The 19,542-nt window shown below is 49.3% G+C and overlaps 1 protein-coding gene across 6 annotated transcripts in view; it reads right to left on the bottom strand.

The window, feature by feature from the left end:
* Window positions 1–4,305: 4,305 nt before the first annotated feature.
* The window catches only part of nrf1 (nuclear respiratory factor 1), a 32,944-nt gene continuing 17,707 nt past the window's right edge, over window positions 4,306–19,542 (bottom strand). For 2 of the 6 annotated variants that reach the window (XM_064939256.1, XM_064939260.1), the window contains 4 exons: window positions 18,474–18,524; window positions 17,982–18,139; window positions 13,195–13,355; window positions 4,306–5,888 (listed from right to left, as the gene is read on the bottom strand). In XM_064939256.1, coding sequence (XP_064795328.1) covers window positions 5,728–5,888; window positions 13,195–13,355; window positions 17,982–18,139; window positions 18,474–18,524 — 531 coding nt within the window. In that variant the 3' untranslated portion in view covers window positions 4,306–5,727. The remainder of the gene's footprint in view (window positions 5,889–13,194; window positions 13,356–17,981; window positions 18,140–18,473; window positions 18,525–19,542) is intronic. The other 4 variants (XM_064939257.1, XM_064939261.1, XM_064939258.1 and 1 more) reach the window with 3 other exon arrangements.

Raw genomic sequence — 19,542 nt, 5'->3', positions numbered from 1 at the left:
CCCCTATCAGCCCCACCCCTCTCCCCCATCCCCAGCCCCCCCTATCAGCCCCACCCCCTCTCTCCCCATCTCCTATCCCCACCCCCTCCCAATCTCCTATCAGCCCACCCCCTCCCCCATCTCCTATCAGCCCCACCCCCTCTCCTCCAACTTTTATCAGCCTCACCCCCTCTCCCAATCTCCTATCAGCCCACCCCCTCTCCCCATCTCCTATCAGCCCCACCCCTCTCCCCATCATCTATCAGCCTCATCCCCTCTCCCAATCTCCTATCAGCCCACCCCCTCTCCCCATCTCCTATCAGTGCCACCCCCTCTCCCCCATATCCTATGTCCCCCACCCCCTCTCCCCCATATCCTATGAGCCCCACCCCTCACCCCCTCACCCCCATCTCCTATCAGCCTCACCCCCTCTCCCCATCTCCCATCAGCCTCACCCCCTCTCCCCATCTCCCATCAGCCCCACCCCCTCTCCCCATCACCTATCAGCCTCACCCCCTCTCCCCATCTCCTATCAGCCTCACCCCCTCTCCCCATCTCCCATCAGCCCCACCCCCTCTCCCCATCTCCTATCAGCCCCACCCCCTCCCCATCCCTATCAGCCCCACCCCCTCACCCCCTCTCCCCATCACCTATCAGCCTCACCCCCTCTCCCCATCTCCCATCAGCCTCACCCCCTCTCCCCATCTCCTATCAGCCCCACCCCCTCTCCCATCACCTATCAGCCTCACCCCCTCTCCCCATCTCCTATCAGCCCCACCCCCTCTCCCATCACCTATCAGCCTCACCCCCTCTCCCATCACCTATCAGCCTCACCCCCTCTCCCATCACCTATCAGCCTCACCCCCTCTCCCCATCTCCTATCAGCCTCACCCCCTCTCCCATCACCTATCAGCCTCACCCCCTCTCCCCATCTCCTATCAGCCCCACCCCCTCTCCCCATCATCTATCAGCCTCACCCCCTCTCCCCATCTCCTATCAGCCTCACCCCCTCTCCCCATCTCCTATCAGCCCCCCCTCTCCCCCATCACCTATCAGCCCCACCCCCTCTCCCCCATCACCTATCAGCCCCACCCCCTCACCCCCTCCTATCCCCCCCCCTCTCCCAGCCTCACCCCCTCTCCCCATCTCCTATCAGCCTCACCCCCTCTCCCCATCTCCCCCATCAGCCCCACCCCTCTCCCATCACCTATCAGCCTCACCCCCTCCCCATCTCCTATCAGCCTCACCCCCTCTCCCCATCTCCCATCAGCCTCACCCCCCATCTCCCCATCTCCCATCAGCCCCACCCCCTCTCCCCATCACCTATCAGCCTCACCCCCTCTCCCCATCACCTATCAGCCTCACCCCCTCTCCCCATCTCCTATCAGCCTCACCCCTCTCCCCATCTCCTATCAGCCCCACCCCCTCTCCCATCACCTATCAGCCTCACCCCCTCTCCCCATCTCCTATCAGCCCCACCCCCTCTCCCCATCTCCTATCAGCCCACCCCTCTCCCCATCCCTATCAGCCCCACCCCCTCTCCCATCACCTATCAGCCTCACCCCCTCTCCCATCTCCTATCAGCCCACCCCCTCTCCCCATCTCCTATCAGCCCCACCCCTCTCCCCATCCCCATCATCCCCCATATCAGCCTCACCCCCTCTCCCCATCTCCTATCAGCCCACCCCCTCTCCCCATCTCCTATCAGCCCCACCCCCTCTCCCCATCTCCTATCAGCCCCACCCCCTCTCCCCATCTCCTATCAGCCCCATCCCTATCAGCCCCACCCCCTCCCCCATCTCCTATCAGCCTCACCCCCTCTCCCCATCTCCTATCAGCCTCACCCCCTCTCCCCATCTCCCATCAGCCCCACCCCCTCTCCCCATCTCCTATCAGCCCACCCCCTCTCCCCATCTCCTATCAGCCTCACCCCCTCTCCCCATCTCCTATCAGCCTCACCCCCTCTCCCCATCTCCTATCAGCCCACCCCCTCTCCCCATCACCTATCAGCCTCACCCCCTCTCCCCATCTCCTATCAGCCTCACCCCCTCTCCTCATCTCCCATCAGCCCCACCCCCTCTCCCCATCACCTATCAGCCTCACCCCCTCTCCCATCACCTATCAGCCTCACCCCCTCTCCCCATCTCCTATCAGCCCCACCCCCTCTCCCCATCTCCTATCAGCCCCACCCCTTCTCCCCATCTCCTATCAGCCCCACCCCCTCTCCTATCAGCCCCACCCCCTCTCCCCCTCTCCTATCACCCGACCCCACCCCCTCTCCCCTCTCCTATCACCCGACCCCTTTTTCCCCCTCCCCTATCAGCCCCACCCCCTCTCCCCCTCTCCTATCAGTCCCACCCCCTCTCCTATCAGCCGACCCCTTCTTCCCCCTCCCCTATCAGCCCCACCCCCTCTCCCCATCTCCTATCAGCCCCACCCCCTCCTCCTATCAGCCCCACCCCCTCTCCCCCTCCCTATCAGCCCCACCCCCTCATCTCCTAAGGCTGGTGCTGGGACGAGGGGAGGGAGTGGAGATTATCCCCTGTGCTGGAGTATTAAGAAACGATTAGTGGAGATTAAAGGCCTGCCCCAGAGTCTGCACGACTCCAGGCAACAAGAATGGATCTGGCTCAGCCAGAGAGAATCAATATCAATACGCCTCCTACTACTACTACTGTGTGTGCAGGTACTGTGTAGGTACTGTGTACAACTGAGTACCAGCACACACAGCCAATGATGTCATATGTAATAAAATGATATGCTATTGATATTCTGAGGCTTGACTGCAGTGTATTGTCCTGAGTGGTATTCCCTTGGACAGAGTAGCTTAGTGCTGAAACATAACTGGGTCGTGTTCAGTTGTCACGAAAAGGCAAAAAAACGTTCAGAAACAGAGTAAAACAGGGAGGTACTATCTGAATGCAATAAGAAATGCAAGTTTTTGCCTTCCGTTGCAAATCACTTTATTACGGTGTGTCCTTATGAAAAAGACCTTGGTTTCCCGGGGCATGTAGAGCAGTGGTGGACAGGTGATTTGACACCACAGATGCCCCCTGCTCTTCAGCCTTTACAGGCCAGGTCACACACCTCACCGCATCACCGAGCCCCCCGACAGGCATCCGCATGGATCCATCTGCTGCCACCATTAGCTGATTACATCACCAGCACCCACCTCACTGACTGACCGGCTTACCACAGAACCTTCCATCAGTCAGCCTGCCTTCATCAGACACTGGAGATGAAACAGTTAACATGAAGTCTGTGTCCTAAATGGCTCCCTATTATAGTGCATTACTTTTGACCAGGGCACATCCACTATAGGGAATAAGGTGCTGTTTGGGACGCAGGGTTCTGAGTGGTGTTAGATGTATGTCAGGGCGCGTACACTGCTGCTCATGTTGAGTTACTATGTGCACTTAGTGGTTACTTCCTATTTTGTAGTGGATACTTCATTCTATAAATGCTAGGAATATGTTTGGATGGACAAAACAACAAACAGGGATGGTAAGAATCAATCTCAACCCACAGAATCAAATCTGGTGTCTGCGCTGGCTATTCGTCCAGTCATTTCTGTAGCAGTCTGTTGTGGGAGACGAGGTAAGAACCAATGTGGCTTTAAATTCCCTGTGTAGGTGGATATTTTCGTGAGAGAGGGCAAGGCCTGTTTCGGAGGAAGCATTCAATGAGGCTTTTTTAATCTGGTGCTACAGGGTGATGCACACGTGTCACGCTCCTACCACCCCAGTGGCCAGCTGCCCTCCAACCCACATCTCCCACCCACATCATTTAGACATCCTCTCAAAATTGTCTCCTTAAAATGTCTCCTAAACAAGCGCTTCAATACAGAGAAGAGAGCAAAGCAGGAAACAACAGAACATGGTGTATCTTTCCATCCATGAGGTTGTAACCTGCTTCCTCTGCTGTAATCTGGGAGGCAGAATGGGATGTGCGTTGACGCCTGACGGATTAGGGCCCGAACCATCGTCTCTCTCTCTCCCACTCCACAACAGAAGGACCCAGCTAGCAAATCCCAGGCTTTAACCACGGGGAGGACTGCACAGTGCTATACAGCTTATGATGTAACCAGGACCCTGACCGTCCGTCACGACAGGCTCGGAGTTTGTGTGGCGGGTAGGGGGATGACAGTGGAGTGTATAGAGGTCATGGAGTTCTCATGGCAGGGTAACGACATCGATAAACCATGTAGAAGAAGAGGGGCATGGACCAACAACGACCAATATAGTGTATGATGTGAAGAACAATAGTAGGGTTTTGGAAAAGGAAGTATTCCACCTTCAGAGTTCAATGATGACACTGGCTAGTGTGACCGGTGAACAGTAGTCACTTTATTGGGCGATCACATGGACTGCATGCTTGGTGTAATTCAGTCACCGAATGTATTTCCTAAATCATTCATTCTACAGAGAGGATTCTCTGTAGTGAGATGCATTTATTCATACCAGACAAATGCACACGTATTCTGTACAAATACAAAAGTCATTGAATGCTCTGTAGTATACAGTACGGCCCCCCTCAATTTATAAAATGAATTAGAATACGTTCCTACCACTGACATCAAAAGGAGCGTTTTTGTTTTAAAAAAAAATAAAAAAAGACAAGGGTCAGCTACTCATGCATTGGAGACACCAGTTGTGATATTCTCTGGAGTCAAAATGGCTGCCTAGACAGGTCATCAAATATCCAGCACAAAAAAATACTGTACTAGTAAATCCTGAGTCTTCACAAATCCCAGTGTGTGTGTGGAGTGGACTACAGTACAATAAACCACACAACAACAGGTAACATATTTCAGAAGTAATGTTTCATTGGAATCATTCTAGGCAGTGAAGGTTCTTACAGTGGACAGTTGATAATTGGGATGCTTCGTAGACATCCAGGGTACAAGAAGAACATTGACTAATATAGCAGGGGGTGGAATTAGTGGAAAGGTTCCTGGGTTTCAGCACAACCTGATTGCAATAAAGTCCATGACAACAGAGCAGAGAGTGATTGTGATTTGGTAACCGCATTCTATAACAAACATGGAATAACACTCACATAGACAGAGTACCAAAACGTCATTAATGGGACTGTGATATAGGTACAGAATGAAAGGTGAATTGGTGGCGTCCCCCTTGGCTTTTTGGTTATTCTTTAAGTAAATGTTAAGGTGTGCAGAAATAAATACTAAATACTCTCTAACCCATGTCACACAATGCTCAACATCAAAGCTAAAAAAGGACATAAAAAAAACATCTTCTACTATATACACACACACACACACACACACACACACACACACAGTAAACAATGCATTGATAAATCCGTCACTTTTTATTCCCCTGCAGATGTACATAAAAAATATATATTTTTACATTGTACAGAGTGCAGCATGTGGAAACCATAGAGAATGATAGAGGCCTCTACTGGCCAAAAGGCTGTATTAGCATGGGCAGCTCCATTTTAATGTAGTCAACTTCATCGGCTGATCCTCCACTGGCGGAGTAATGTCAAACCGGGTTATCAGGAGGGACCAGTCAATCGTGAAGAGGAAAATGGACTAATTCAAAATGGAGATGGCCTCAATGGCACTGCCCATGCTGTCAGACGCTATAATGGCACAGATACAAAGATGAGCCCTCTATCTATCTCTATGGTGAAAACGGACTATCCCTCCCTCAGCTCCCGGCGGTAGCCATTTTGGGACTTCGTTCCAGTGGAACACACCTGCCAAGGGAGGATTCAGTGTCACTGCTCCAGAGTCACTACCTCTACCGCCTGGCCGTCCAGTGTGACCGTGTTGTCGATGCGTGTGGCCACAGGCGCCATGGCCACTTGTACGGGCCGGTTCCCCTGGGCTAGGCTGGTAACCACCGTCTGGTACATGCTGACTGGGATCTGCACCAGGCCTGGAGAGAGAGAGACGGGAGGATACAGGCTTAGACATGTTTAAAGAGTATAAAGTAGCCTTTTCTTCTGTTTCCATCAACCTAAATGTATTTTTATTATATTTATTTCACCTTTATTTAACCAGGTAGGCCAGTTGAGAAAAAGTTTTCATTTACAACTGACCTGGCCAAGAATAAAGCAAAGCAGTGCGACACAAACAGTTACACATGGGATTAACAAACATACAGTAAATAACACTATATAAAAGTATATATATATACACAGTATGTGCAAATGTAGTAAGATTAGGGAGGTAAGGTAATAAATAGGCCATATTGGCAAAATAATTACAATTTAGCAATTAAACACTGGAGTGATAGATGTGCAGAAGATGAATGTGAAGTAGAAATACTGGGGTGCAAAGGAGCAAAAAATAAATAACAATATGGGAATGAGGTAGTTGGGTGGGCTATTTACAGATGGGCTATGTACAGGTGCAGTGATCGGGAAGCTGCTCTGACAGCTGATGCTTAAAGTTAGTGAGGGAGATAGAAGACTCCAGCTTTAGCAATTTTTGCAATTCATTTCAGTCATTAGCAGCAGAGAACTGGAAGGAAACGCGGCCAAAGTAGGAGTTGACCAGTGATATATACCTGCTGGTGCGCGTGCTATGGGTGGGTGCTGCTATGGTGACCAGTGAGCTGAGATAAGGTGGGGCTTTACCTAGCAAAGACTTATAGATGACCTGGAGCCAGTGGGTTTGGTGACGAATATGAAGCGAGGGCCAGCCAACGAGAGTATACAGGTCACAGTGGTGGGTAGTATATGGGGCTTTGGTGACAAAACGGATGACACTGTGATAGACCGCATTCAGTTTGCTGAGTAGAGTGTTGGAGGCCATTTTGTAAATGACATCGCCGAAGTCAAGGATTGGTAAGATAGTTTTACAAGGTTATGGTTTGGCAGCATGAGTGAAGGATGCTTTTTTGCGAAATAGGAAGCCGATTCTAGATTTTATTTTGGATTGGAGATGCTTAATATGAGTCTGGAAGGAAAGTTTACAGTCTAACAAGACACCTAGGTACTTGTAGTTGTCCATGCATTCTAAGTCAGAACAGTCCAGAGTAGTGATGCTAGGACGGGCAGCGATCGGTTGAAGAGCATGCATTTAGTTTTACTTGTATTTAAGAGCAGTTTGAGGCCATGGAAGGAGAGTTGTATGGCGTTGAAGCTCGTCTGGAGGTTTGTTAACACAGTGTCCAAAGAAGGGCCAGAAGTATACAGAATGGTGTCGTCTGCGTAGAGGTGGATCAGAGAATCACCAGCAGCAAGAGCGACATTATTGATGTATACAGAGAAAAGAGTCGGCTCGAGAACTGAACCCTATAGTACCCCCATAGAGACTGAGAGGTCTGGACAACAGGCCCTCCAATTTGACACACTGAACTCTACCAGATAAGTAGTTGGTGAACCAGGCGAGGCAGTCATTTGAGAACCCAAGGCTGTTAAGTCTGCCAATAAGAATGTGGTGACTGACAGAGTCGAAAGCCTTGGCCAGGTCGATTAAGACGGCTGCAAGGTATTGTCTTTAATCGATGATGGTTATGATATTGTTTAGGACCTTGAGCGTGGCTGAGGTGCACCCATGACCAGCTCGGAAGCCAGATTGCATAGTGGAGAAGGTACGGTGGGATTCGAAGTGGTCGGTGATCTGTTTGTTAACTTGGCTTTCGAAGACCTTAGAAAGGCAGGGTAGGATAGATATATGTCTGTAGCAGTTTGGGTCTAGAGTGTCTCCCCCTTTGAAGAGGGGGATGACCACCGCAGCTTTTCAATCTTTAGGGACCTCAGACGATACGAAAGAGGTTGTTTAATGCAGTACGCTCAACCAGCCTCACAACCACAGACCACGTGTAGTAACCATGCCAGCCCAGGACCTCTACAATGTTTAATGTCTTTAATTGTAATTGTTTGAAAATGCATTTTTAGTTATGTGTCAGACCCCAAGGAAGACTAGCTGACATCATGGTGTCAACTAATGAGGATCCTAATCAACATTTATATTCCATATTTTCTTGTCTGATGTTATACATGTAATTGTGAAGTGAAATATTAATTTCCCAGAATGAGAGGACAATCCATTTCTCTATGCTATTCTATATTTTGGCCACACATACAATGCAGTATTGACAAAGGGGCTGATGAAATGGACAAATGACGATTGGCCATTTTAGTTCTGCTGTGAAGTGCCTTGGTCCATGAGGGTCTTTAAGGTGTGGTTAGGGCCTGAGAAAGAGCCATGCTTGAGTCAAACCGCTTTAGGCAGCCATTTTAGAGAGGCTGCGTAGCAGAACAATGGTCCAATTGAGCCTGCCTGCCTCTCCTCCCTGCCCAGCTGTGTGTAAGTGTGTGTGTGTGTGAGAGAGACTATGCCTGGGGATTACTACTGCAGTCACGTGGGTCTTTGCCCAGCCCCACAAGCTGTCACAGGCTAGGGGAAGGAGGTCATAGCTGGGTATGGTGGCGGATGCTCGGGGTCATTCCACATTTCAGTGATACACCGGCATAATGATAACTAATGCTGGCATTTTGAAAATGATGCATAAATGTGATCAGCAATATGATAACCCACACCTCTTTATCTTATCCACTAGGTAAAGGATCCAGACCCCTCCTGTATTTATTTTACCTTTATTTAACCAGGTAGGCTAGTTGAGAATAAGTTCTCATTTGCAACTGCGACCTGACCAAGATATAGTGCATAGCAGTGTGAACAGACAACACAGAGTTACACATGGAGTAAACAACAAGTCAATAACACAGTTGAAAAAAAAGAGTCTATATACAATGTGTGCAAAAGGCATGAGGAGGTAGGCGAATAATTACAATTTTGCAGATTAACACTGGAGTGATAAATTATCAGATGGTCATGTACAGGTAGAGATATTGGTGTGCAAAAGAGCAGAAAAGTAAATAAATAAAAACAGTATGGGGATGAGGTAGGTAAAATTGGGTGGGCTATTTACCGATAAGACTATGTACAGCTGCAGCGATCGGTTAGCTGCTCAGATAGCAGATGTTTGAAGTTGGTGAGGGAGATAAGTCTCCAACTTCAGCGATTTTTGCAATTCGTTCCAGTCACTGGCAGCAGAGAACTGGAACGAAAGGCGGCCAAATGAAGTGTTGGCTTTAGGGATGATCAGTGAGATACACCTGCTGGAACGCGTGCTACGGGTGGGTTTTGCCATCGTGACCAGTGAACTGAGATAAGGCGGAGCTTTACCTAGCATGGACTTGTAGTTGACCTGGAACCAGTGGGTCTGGCGACAAATATGTAGCGAGGGCCAGCCGACTAGAGCATACAGGTCGCAGTGGTGGGTGGTATAAGGTGCTTCAGTGACAAAACGGATGGCACTGTGATAAACTGCATCCAGTTTGCTGAGTCGTCGAGGATCGGTAGGATAGTCAGTTTTACTAGGGTAACGTGATTAGTTTAAACACAACATTTTAGTGTTAAAATGTAACGTGAGAAACTAAATTTAAAACAGTGTCTGTCTACAGACACATTCATAAAGTCTCAATTATGTTTCATTTATAAAATCACTAAATGTAACCAAATCCATTTGGTCGACTCGTATGATCAATCTGCGCGTATATGCTTTCTCTAAATGAGGCCCCAGGTCCCCCTCTGTAGTAGTCTAACAAGCCCCCTTGGTCAAGCTACGTGACAGAATCAAGTTGTTGATCGACTGGCTGTGATGATTGTATAGTAGCAGGGCTTACAATGGGGAGGGGGGGGGGGGGGGCAGTCTGGCATAGTAAGTTTACCATGTCTTGACTGATTTCAAGTCAATGCTAATATGGCACAATTTTCTAGCTAGCTGACCAACAACTAACAATGCATTTGAGACAGGCGCTCATTGTGCAAATTAAATTATGTTTTCAATAAACATTTGGAGACTAAATATAGTTGACATGTTGTCAATATGCGGCAGGTAGCCTGGCATTGAGAGAGAGAGAGAGAGAGAGAGAGAGAGCCCGGTGCTTACTGAGTCAAGGACCTGCCAAGCCGCTCACACTTCACTTACTGTGACATTGAGGGCCATGGTCGACGAGTGTGTATGTGTGCTAGGGACAAAGCTAGCCAATCAGGCAGCACTTCAAACAGTGGCCCCACCACTCCTCCATTACGGTGATTAGGTAAAGGTCAACAGGCTCAGGAGAGGAGCAGCACTGGGCCCAACAGGTGAAGGGGCTGGTTGTTAGCTGAGTGGGGCCTGCTGCTAGCTAACAGACTAAAGGATGAGCTCCAAATGGCATTCTATTCCCTATACAGTGCACTACTTTTGACCACTTTGGACAAAAGTAGTGAACTATATTTGGGATAGGGTGCCATTTGTGATGCAACCTAACAGCGGAAGCTACAAGGGAGGGAGGTTTAGCACTGTGGCTTCTACCAACTGGCTAAAATTACCCACTTGTAGAATGATGGGGCACGGAAGGGGCTCCAGCTATCCCACAATGCCTTTTCCTAGACTCAGGCTCCTCAGTTCTGCTGCCTCCCTCCCTGTCCATTCACGAAACAGTGACTGGGTTCCACTAGATAACACAGCCACAAAGTCAAAATGGGCTTTTTGGTTTTGAAGTTAGGGTTAGCAGTGTGGTTAAAGTTAGATTTAAAATCAGATTTTAATAGGATAAATTGTAGAAAGGGGCGGGGTTTAGCCATAATTACAACGTTGTGGCGGTGTTAACTAGTGACGACCCAACAGATGGGCGTCTTAAAAAGGGTAGCCATTTTGGAAATGCCAGTATGATGCATGTCCAAATCGGAACATGTTTTTCGTCGGTCATACCGTCTGCCACTCCTGTGAAACATACCAAACCCAATAGGGACACAGCGTTAACTTCACTTAGGAGAAAAGCATTAGATTCTCACTGCAATGCAATGCAGCGACTGTAAAATGATGGGCAGGCACATTGTGGGGGGAAGAAGGCTTCCTGATGTCCATTTCTTTAAATGTAGTTGTAATGCTTGCTAATCAGCTTTGGGTGTTTAAAGACACGCCTTTGCTAGTGGCCTTCTTCCTAATGCAGCCTGTGGGCAGTGGTAGAGGAGGGGACAGTGTGTGTGTCACCATGAGGCCAGTTGCTGTCCGGTCCCAGGGCGCTGACAGCTGGCCCAGTGATTAGACTATAGACTGATAATGGAGTGGATCAAAGCCTCTTTAGCAAGAGCACTTCAGGGAGATGACAACGCTCCCGTGCCTGGGGGGGGGAAGAGGATGGGAGTTAGGCTGAGGGATGGGAGTTAGGTTGAGGGATGGGAGTTAGGTTGAGGGATGGGAGTTAGGCTGAGGGATGGGAGTTAGGTTGAGGGATGGGAGTTAGGTTGAGGGATGGGAGTTAGGTTGAGGGATGGGAGTTAGGTTGAGGGATGGAGTTTCTGGAATGATGGTGGTGGAATGTTACGTGGATAAAAGCTGCTGCTGAGATCATGATGTAACCATCAGCTGATGAGAGCTGGTATCATACGACCTGAAATAATTTAAAGAACTAATCAGTATGTATTGAAAATGTGCATCTACAGTATGAACGGTCTGCAGCAGAGTTGTAGAGACACAGTAGGGATTGATAGAATGGTAGACAGTGGGCAGGAGAACCCGTGTGAGTCTGTTGCATCAACACAGAGTGGACTAGAATAGAGAAGCTCACTGGCAGCTCCTGTCCTATTCCCTCATACTGACCAGACCTGGGTTTAAATACATGCCTATTTCAGTATTTGAAATACTTATTTTGAAATGTATTTGAAAGTAATTAAAATACAGTAAATAGTACTGGAACCCAATAGTACTGGAACCCAGATACTGACACTACTGTGTAACTGGGAAGACTAGACTCAATGCAGGAAATGCTGTTGGTAAAAAGAACACCTTCACTAATGTGTCCCGGTGTTGCCACAACGCAAGAATGAAACTCATCAACAGTCCTTTTATGTGGACCTTCCCTTCTGGGGTAAAAGCAGAAGACAAGAAACTCCACAACTAAAGTACAGGACCAAATATCCAGTCATACCAACTCCCTTGTTAAATGCACATGGAAACCTACAGCCTTGTTAAAAACCCCTACAGCCTTGTTAAAAACCCCTACAGCCTTGTTAAAAACCCCTACAGCCTTGTTAAAAACCCCTACAGCCTTGTTAAAAACCCCTACAGCCTTGTTAAAAACCCCTACAGCCTTGTTAAAAACCCCTACAGCCTTGTTAAAAACCCCTACAGCCTTGTTAAAAACCCCTACAGCCTTGTTAAAAACCCCTACAGCCTTGTTAAAAACCTACAGCCTTTCAGTGATTTCCATTTGCCACCCTTCCAGACAATTTGAATGAGTTGAATATGAAAGGAGCTTGACTTGCTCGGACTGTAATGAATGATATAATCTAGTGTGAATCGAGTTTCATTAACATTCAAAGAAGGAAGCTGGACCAGTCGTGGTTACTTAATGAAACATGGGCAGAGGAAGTTCAGGCAGGCCTCTGCGCTAAACTAAAACAATTCTCCCCCCAATTAGTCCTTTTGGAAGTGTTTCTTGTTAAGCCCTTTTGTTGGTCTGGACAGAGTATCTAGTATGAGCCACACACACACACACACACAGCTGGGGAACCTGGGTTATCCTAGCGAGAGCAGGGGGACAGGTGTGTGTGTTTGTTTGTATGTGCAGTGTTACCTGTAGCTGACACCCCAGACAGGTCATCATGGTATGGGAGGATTATGTTTAACTGAGTGACTTGGTCGTTTTGTATGCATGGTGTCTAGCTATATGAAACAACGCGTCGGGTTCAAACGCCAGGGCTGCGTCGGGTTCAAGCGCCAGGGCTGCGTCGGGTCCAAGCGCCAGGGCTGCGTCGGTTCAATGTTAGGGCTGCGTCGGTTCAATGTTAGGGCTGCGTCGGTTCAATGTTAGGGCTGCGTCGGTTCAATGTTAGGGCTGTTTGAATTGACATTGACATTTTGGTCATTTGGCAGACACTTATCCAGTGCAACTTCCTGTTGCATTTATCTTCAGATAGCCGGGTGAGACAACCACATATCACAGTAAGTACATTTTCCACCAATGAAGTAGTTATCAGCAAAGTCAGAGCTAGAAAGGGGGGGTGCCAGTGTGAGTTCCCGAAAGCATTATTATTATTTTAAGTTAGGGGCGCGTTGTAATGTTAGGGGCGCGTTGTAATGTTAGGGGCGCGTTGTAATGTTAGGGGCGCGTTGTCTGAATGGTATGAGGAGTGTCAGTAGAGTATTTCACATTGATTTATACAGGTGAGTCAATTACCTGACAATAGTTGTTGAGAGGTTGTGTGGTACGTACCGCTGCCATCTTGCACTCCAGTCAGTGCTCCTACAGCAGCCGCCGTTTCCCCGGCCAGAACGATTTGACCTCCTCCCTGTAGGGTGGCCTCAGCCAGCGTCGCCACTGCATGGGCCGCAGCCTCACTGCAAAACAATCACACACACCTTAGAGATGGCAAGGAGGTGAGGCGTGGCTATGTGTCACCCCTACGCATCCAAACAACGTTGACAGACTGGTGGACAATGACAATTATAGGGAGAGGGGACAACAACCCAAGCCCCAACAGTATGGTGGTACCAGAGGCCCAACATTAGCCTACAGGTGACTGTATGGTGGTACCAGAGGCCCAACATTAGCCTACTGTTGACTGTATGGTGGTACCAGAGGCCCAACATTAGCCTACTGTTGACTGTGTGGTGGTACCAGAGGCCCAACATTAGCCTATAGTTGACTGTATGGTGGTACCAGAAGCCCAACATTAGCCTACAGTTGACTGTATGGTGGTACCAGAGGCCCAACATTAGCCTATAGTTGACTGTATGGTGGTACCAGAGGCCCAACATTAGCCTACAGTTGACTGTATGGTGGTACCAGAGGCCCAACATTAGCCTACTGTTGACTGTATGGTGATGCCAGAGGCCCAACATTAGCCTATAGTTGACTGTATGGTGGTACCAGAGGCCCAACATTAGCCTATAGTTGACTGTATGGTGATGCCAGAGGCCCAACATTAGCCTATAGTTGACTGTATGGTGATGCCAGAGGCCCAACATTAGCCTACAGTTGACTGTATGGTGGTACCAGAGGCCCAACATTAGCCTACTGTTGACTGTATGGTGATGCCAGAGGCCCAACATTAGCCTACAGTTGACTGTATGGTGGTACCAGAGGCCCAACACTCTCACTCTCAACAGGGATACTAACTTCTAGTTCTCCTCTTCCAGCCACGACACAGGAAATATAATCAACACACGAGATTCTATGAATCGTTGTGGATGAAAGACTGTTCTATAAATGTGAGCTGTAAACAAACTAAAGATCACACTGAAAAGAATTGACATCCCATTTTCTACTATTCTGTCATAATGAGAACCTCCACTAAGATAAAAGTAAGCTCTCTTTTTCCCTCCTCTGTGGGCACTGGGGCTCGGGAAACAGGGACGGAAGGTTCTGGCAAAGTGCCGCACTGCTCACATGAGGTAACCAGGAGGGAATAAGGGAGGGAAGGGGACTCCTGTAACAAGCCCCAATGGGAACTCCTAGACACTGGAGGAAATGACTCCAAACTACTGTAGTGTCGACAGGTGCACCGCCAGCATCTACCGTGGTGTCGACAGGTGCACCGCCAGCACCTGCCGTGGTGTCGACGAGTGCACCGCCAGCACCTGCCGTGGTGTCGACGGGTGCACCGCCAGCACCTGCCGTGGTGTTGACGGGTGCACCGCCAGCACCTGCCGTGGTGTGCACCGCCAGCACCTGCCGTGGTGTCGACGGTGCACCGCCAGCACCTGCCGTGGTGTCGACGGGTGCACCGCCAGCACCTGCCGTGGTGTCGACGAGTGCACCGCCAGCACCTGCCGTGGTGTTGACGGGTGCACCGCCAGCACCTGCCGTGGTGTTGACGAGTGCACCGCCAGCACCTGCCGTGGTGCACCGCACCTGCCGTGGTGTTGACGCCAGTGCACCGCCAGCACCTGCCGTGGTGTTGACAGATGCACCGCCAGCACCTGCCGTGGTGCACCGCCAGCACCTGCCGTGGTGTTGACGAGTGCACCGCCAGCACCTGCCGCCAGCACCTGCCGTAGTGTCGACGAGTGCACCGCCAGCACCTGCCGTGGTGTTGACGAGTGCACCGCCAGCACCTGCCGTAGTGTTGACGAGTGCACCGCCAGCATCTTCACACTTAGTACACACAATAGGTTACAAAAAAGCAAATGACTATAAACCAGTTTTTAGCAGTTTTACTGTTTAGCTCACAAACACCCGTTACCACACTTTTGTGAAAAGTGCAATCTCATTCAGTAGTGGTTTCCTGAGTAATAAATGTAGTGGCTGATTAGGTTGGTTAGCAACCACTTAACACCCCCAGAAACCAGGCGAGGCAGTTGAGTACAAAGGTAACGGCTAATTAATTAACTAAAATTAAACACTGAAATGGGAGGAAAAAGCAGCGGACCCCATGTCCCTATGGGACCCTTAGTTTCCTGCTCCAACTGTCCCCTCTTTCTGACATCACAGGTGTTATAGAACTACCTATGCAATTAGAGACTATGGGAATAACACTCTTCAGCCTAGTTGCCTGCCCTCCCTTGTTACGGCCCAGACCCCAGGGCCTTGTGTCAGCACTTGCTGATATGAATACACCTAGATGCACTTTTTTCACGCTGTAAGATGCCTCATTGCTAATGTAAGCACTGTCCTTAAAGGCCCAATGCAGCTGTTTTTATCTCAATATCAAATCATTTCTGGGTAACAAATAAGTACCTTACATGATTGTTTTCAATTATAACGGTTTAAACTAAAATAGCTTCTTAATAAAAGGGCAATTTCTCAAGCAAGAACTTTGCTAGGACTGTCAGAGTGGCCTGAGTGGGGAGGGGAAAATGTTAATTCAGCTGTTATTGGCAGATGTTTGGAACTCTTTCTTATTGGTCTAATTTACCGCATGGTGAAATTTCAGGCGGTGTTTTCAAACAGCTCTCACACTAAAATGGCATTATCATCATTTATACAATTTCAAAGTATTATTCCAACCTCAGTTTAAATACATAAAAACACAGGAAATCACCAGTTTGACTGCCCTGGGCTGGGCCTTTAACTGCCCTGGGCTGGGCCTTTAACCATCATTGGGGACATGCTAAACTGACCCAAAATCAGCGTCTACAGGCAACTTCATCCTACCCCGTTATAAACAGAGGAGAGAGCATCTGGGCGGTGACCATACCTCAATCCCACTGCGGCATTCTGGGACAGCAGGATTCTGACTCCACACCCTTGTACCAGCATTAAGCTCACAGAGAGCCCCTCCCCCAAGCAGTGCAGCAGGAGATGTGTGCATTGTGCACGTTGTTTACAGAATTACATTTCTCCCAATCTCAAAATGTTTCTGCAGGTTTCATTCAGTTTGGATGTTTTAGATTGACACAGTGTGTTACGTAATGACATTCTGTAACAACATTATACCATGGTTACAGAGTTTTTATTTTATTTAACATTTAAATATACAGTTTAGTCTCACTGACATCAAATCTATTTCACAAGAGAAACCTGTTAGAGATGGCAGCAGTCAAAAGATACACACTGATGACTGTCAGTAGCTCAAAAGATACACACTAAGGACTGTCAGTAGCTCTTGGGTAAAACACATGTATTGACAAAGGAAGGCCGCTGTCCTGCAGTCCTTGCCAGTGAGTATCTTTACTCTCAGTATTCAGCTAATGGGTCCACAGGTCATGAGGGCATCATTCACCAACTAGCCTACAGCAGTTGGACCAATAGCAGTCCGCTGTGGAGCCTGGGGGAATTGAGATGGTTTATAATAGCGCCAGAGGCACAGCCCACGGGTCACCTGACCAACAGGGCTCTGCCTTGTCCTATCAGAAGGTCCGTATGAAGTTGTGCATTACGTCATGAAGCCAGGCCCAGTTGGTCACATTTTTGACTGCACTAGGCCTTTAAGTAAACATGGATGGGTCATCCAATGGCTGTGGTATCTGTGTGTTGTCATTATGAAGGCTGGTCCCCCAGACTAAGTACTCTCAATAGTCACCTACTCCCAGACTCAGTGCAGATACAGCATTTGGCCTGATTGTCCACAATGCTGTTGAGTTGTACATTTTCTTCAACTGGTTGGACGACCCTGCTGGTCCCTTTAGACCAACCCCCCAGAACACTCCCTACCCGTTAAATGCCATGGTGACGGTGTGCCCTAATGAACACGCCCTACCCGTTAAGTGCCATGGTGACGGTGTGCCCTAATGAACACGCCCTACCCGTTAAGTGCCATGGTGACGGTGTGCCCTAATGAACACGCCCTACCCGTTACCCGTTAATGAACACGCCCTACCCGTTAAGTGCCATGGTGACGGTGTGCCCTAATGAACACGCCCTACCCGTTAAGTGCCACGGCGACGGTGTGCCCTAATGAACACGCCCTACCCGTTAAGTGCCACGGCGACGGTGTGCCCTAATGAACACGCCCTACCCGTTAAGTGCCACGGCGACGGTGTGCCCTAATGAACACGCCCTACCCGTTAAGTGCCATGGCGACGGTGTGCCCTAATGAACACGCCCTACCCGTTAAGTGCCACGGCGACGGTGTGCCCTAATGAACACGCCCTACCCGTTAAGTGCCACGGCGACGGTGTGCCCTAATGAACACGCCCTACCCGTTAAGTGCCACGGCGACGGTGTGCCCTAATGAACACGCCCTACCCGTTAAGTGCCACCCGGCGACGGTGTGCCCTAATGAACACGCCCTACCCGTTAAGTGCCACGGCGACGGTGTGCCCTAATGAACACGCCCTACCCGTTAAGTGCCACGGCGACGGTGTGCCCTAATGAACACGCCCTACCCGTTAAGTGCCACGGCGACGGTGTGCCCCCTAATGAACACGCCCTACACGCCCTACCCGTTAAGTGCCACGGCGACGGTGTGCCCTAATGAACACGCCCTACCCGTTAAGTGCCATGGCGACGGTGTGCCCTAATGAACACGCCCTACCCGTTAAGTGCCATGGCGACGGTGTGCCCTAATGAACACGCCCTACCCGTTAAGTGCCATGGTGACGGTGGCTCCCTGCTGCATCTCCTGGGAGGCGGCGACAGCGGCCTCAGCGAGGGACGCGACCGCCTGATTGGCCTCGGACGCCTGTGTGGTCTGTATGGTCATCTCCCCACCCTGCAGAGTCGCCCAGTTCTGCTCAACCTGGCCAGTAAGGAGGGATGGAGGGGGAAGGAGGAAGAAAGAGAGAGAGGGAGGGAGGGAAATACGATAGAAGGAAGAGGGTAAGAGAGAGGGAGAGAAAAAAGATGGTAAGAGGTGGAGAGAGGAGGGGGAGAGGGGGGTGAGAGCAAGTGAGAGATGGAGAGAGGAAGTCGTAAGAGAGATGGAGAGAGTAAGAGAGGGGGAAAGTGACAGAGAGAGGCAGAGTTAGGGTGTTTCTACACTACGACAAACAAAAACGAGTATGATTGTGATCCTTTGACAAACATTTGTCGTAGTCAATGAACATAAAATGTGAAGTAGATCTGCCGCTTACAATAAACTGTGGCGACACCTCCATCGGTAACGTGCGACACACCGACATATTCTGGTGAAGAGGAGAGAGAACTTGCTATTCAGCAATGATATTGAAACAGAGTATGAAGTTGCATTTCAGGGTTACAGAACAGTAAACATGACATGTTCCTCAGCAAGAGATGAAGGCATAGTGATATGACAATCCTACAAATACCAGATCATGCAAATTACAATAAAAATGTTTTGTTGGCCAACATATTCAGACAACGCATAAAAGCGTTTTCTTTTGTTGATTAAAATGATTAAAAGCTTTTTTTCCTCCCCAATTTCATGATATCCAATTGGTAGTCAATCTTGTCCCATCGCTGCAACTCCTCTATGGACCCTGGAGAGGCGAAGGTCGAGAGCCATGCGTCCTCCGAAACACGACCCCGCCAAGCCACTCTGCTACTTGACACACTGCTCGCTTAACCCTGAAGCCAGCCACACCAAATGTGTCGCAGGAAACGCCGTACAGTTGGCGACTTAAGTTGGTATGCATGTGCCCGGCCTGCCACAAGGAGTCGCTAGTGCGCTATGGGACAAGGACAGCCCGGCCGTCCAAACCCTCCCTTAACCCGGACAACGCTGGGCCAATTGTGTGCCGCCTCATGGGTCTCCTGGTCGCGGCCGGCTGCGACACAGCCCGGGTTCGAACCCAGGTCTGTAGGGACGCCTCTAGCACTGCAATGCAGTGTTTTAAACCACTGCGCAATCGGGAGGCCAGAACGCATAAAAGTTGAGTATTATAAAATTGTGTTTAAAACCAAAGCCTTGTATTGATCATCTCTTGAAAATGAAATAAGACAATAAACCAACAGGATTATTTATCCATGCGTGCACATCTATGGCGAGCAGTATCGCAGGATCCCAGAGTGTCAGGTATACCACAGTGTTGCATGTTGTACAACACTTAACACAATGAAACAAAAACAAGACTGATTTATATGGCGCTTTTTACATTAGCGCAGGGTTTTTTCTGGATCAAAAAAGGGCTTAGGTGGTGGGCGTGGCAACGGGCGCAGTCAGCATGTAGGCGCAGCTGAATT

The sequence above is a fragment of the Oncorhynchus masou genome, chromosome 27, assembly GCF_036934945.1.
Source record: "Oncorhynchus masou masou isolate Uvic2021 chromosome 27, UVic_Omas_1.1, whole genome shotgun sequence".
Classification (NCBI taxonomy): domain Eukaryota; kingdom Metazoa; phylum Chordata; class Actinopteri; order Salmoniformes; family Salmonidae; genus Oncorhynchus; species Oncorhynchus masou.
This window is presented reverse-complemented; position numbering and strand designations above follow the sequence as displayed.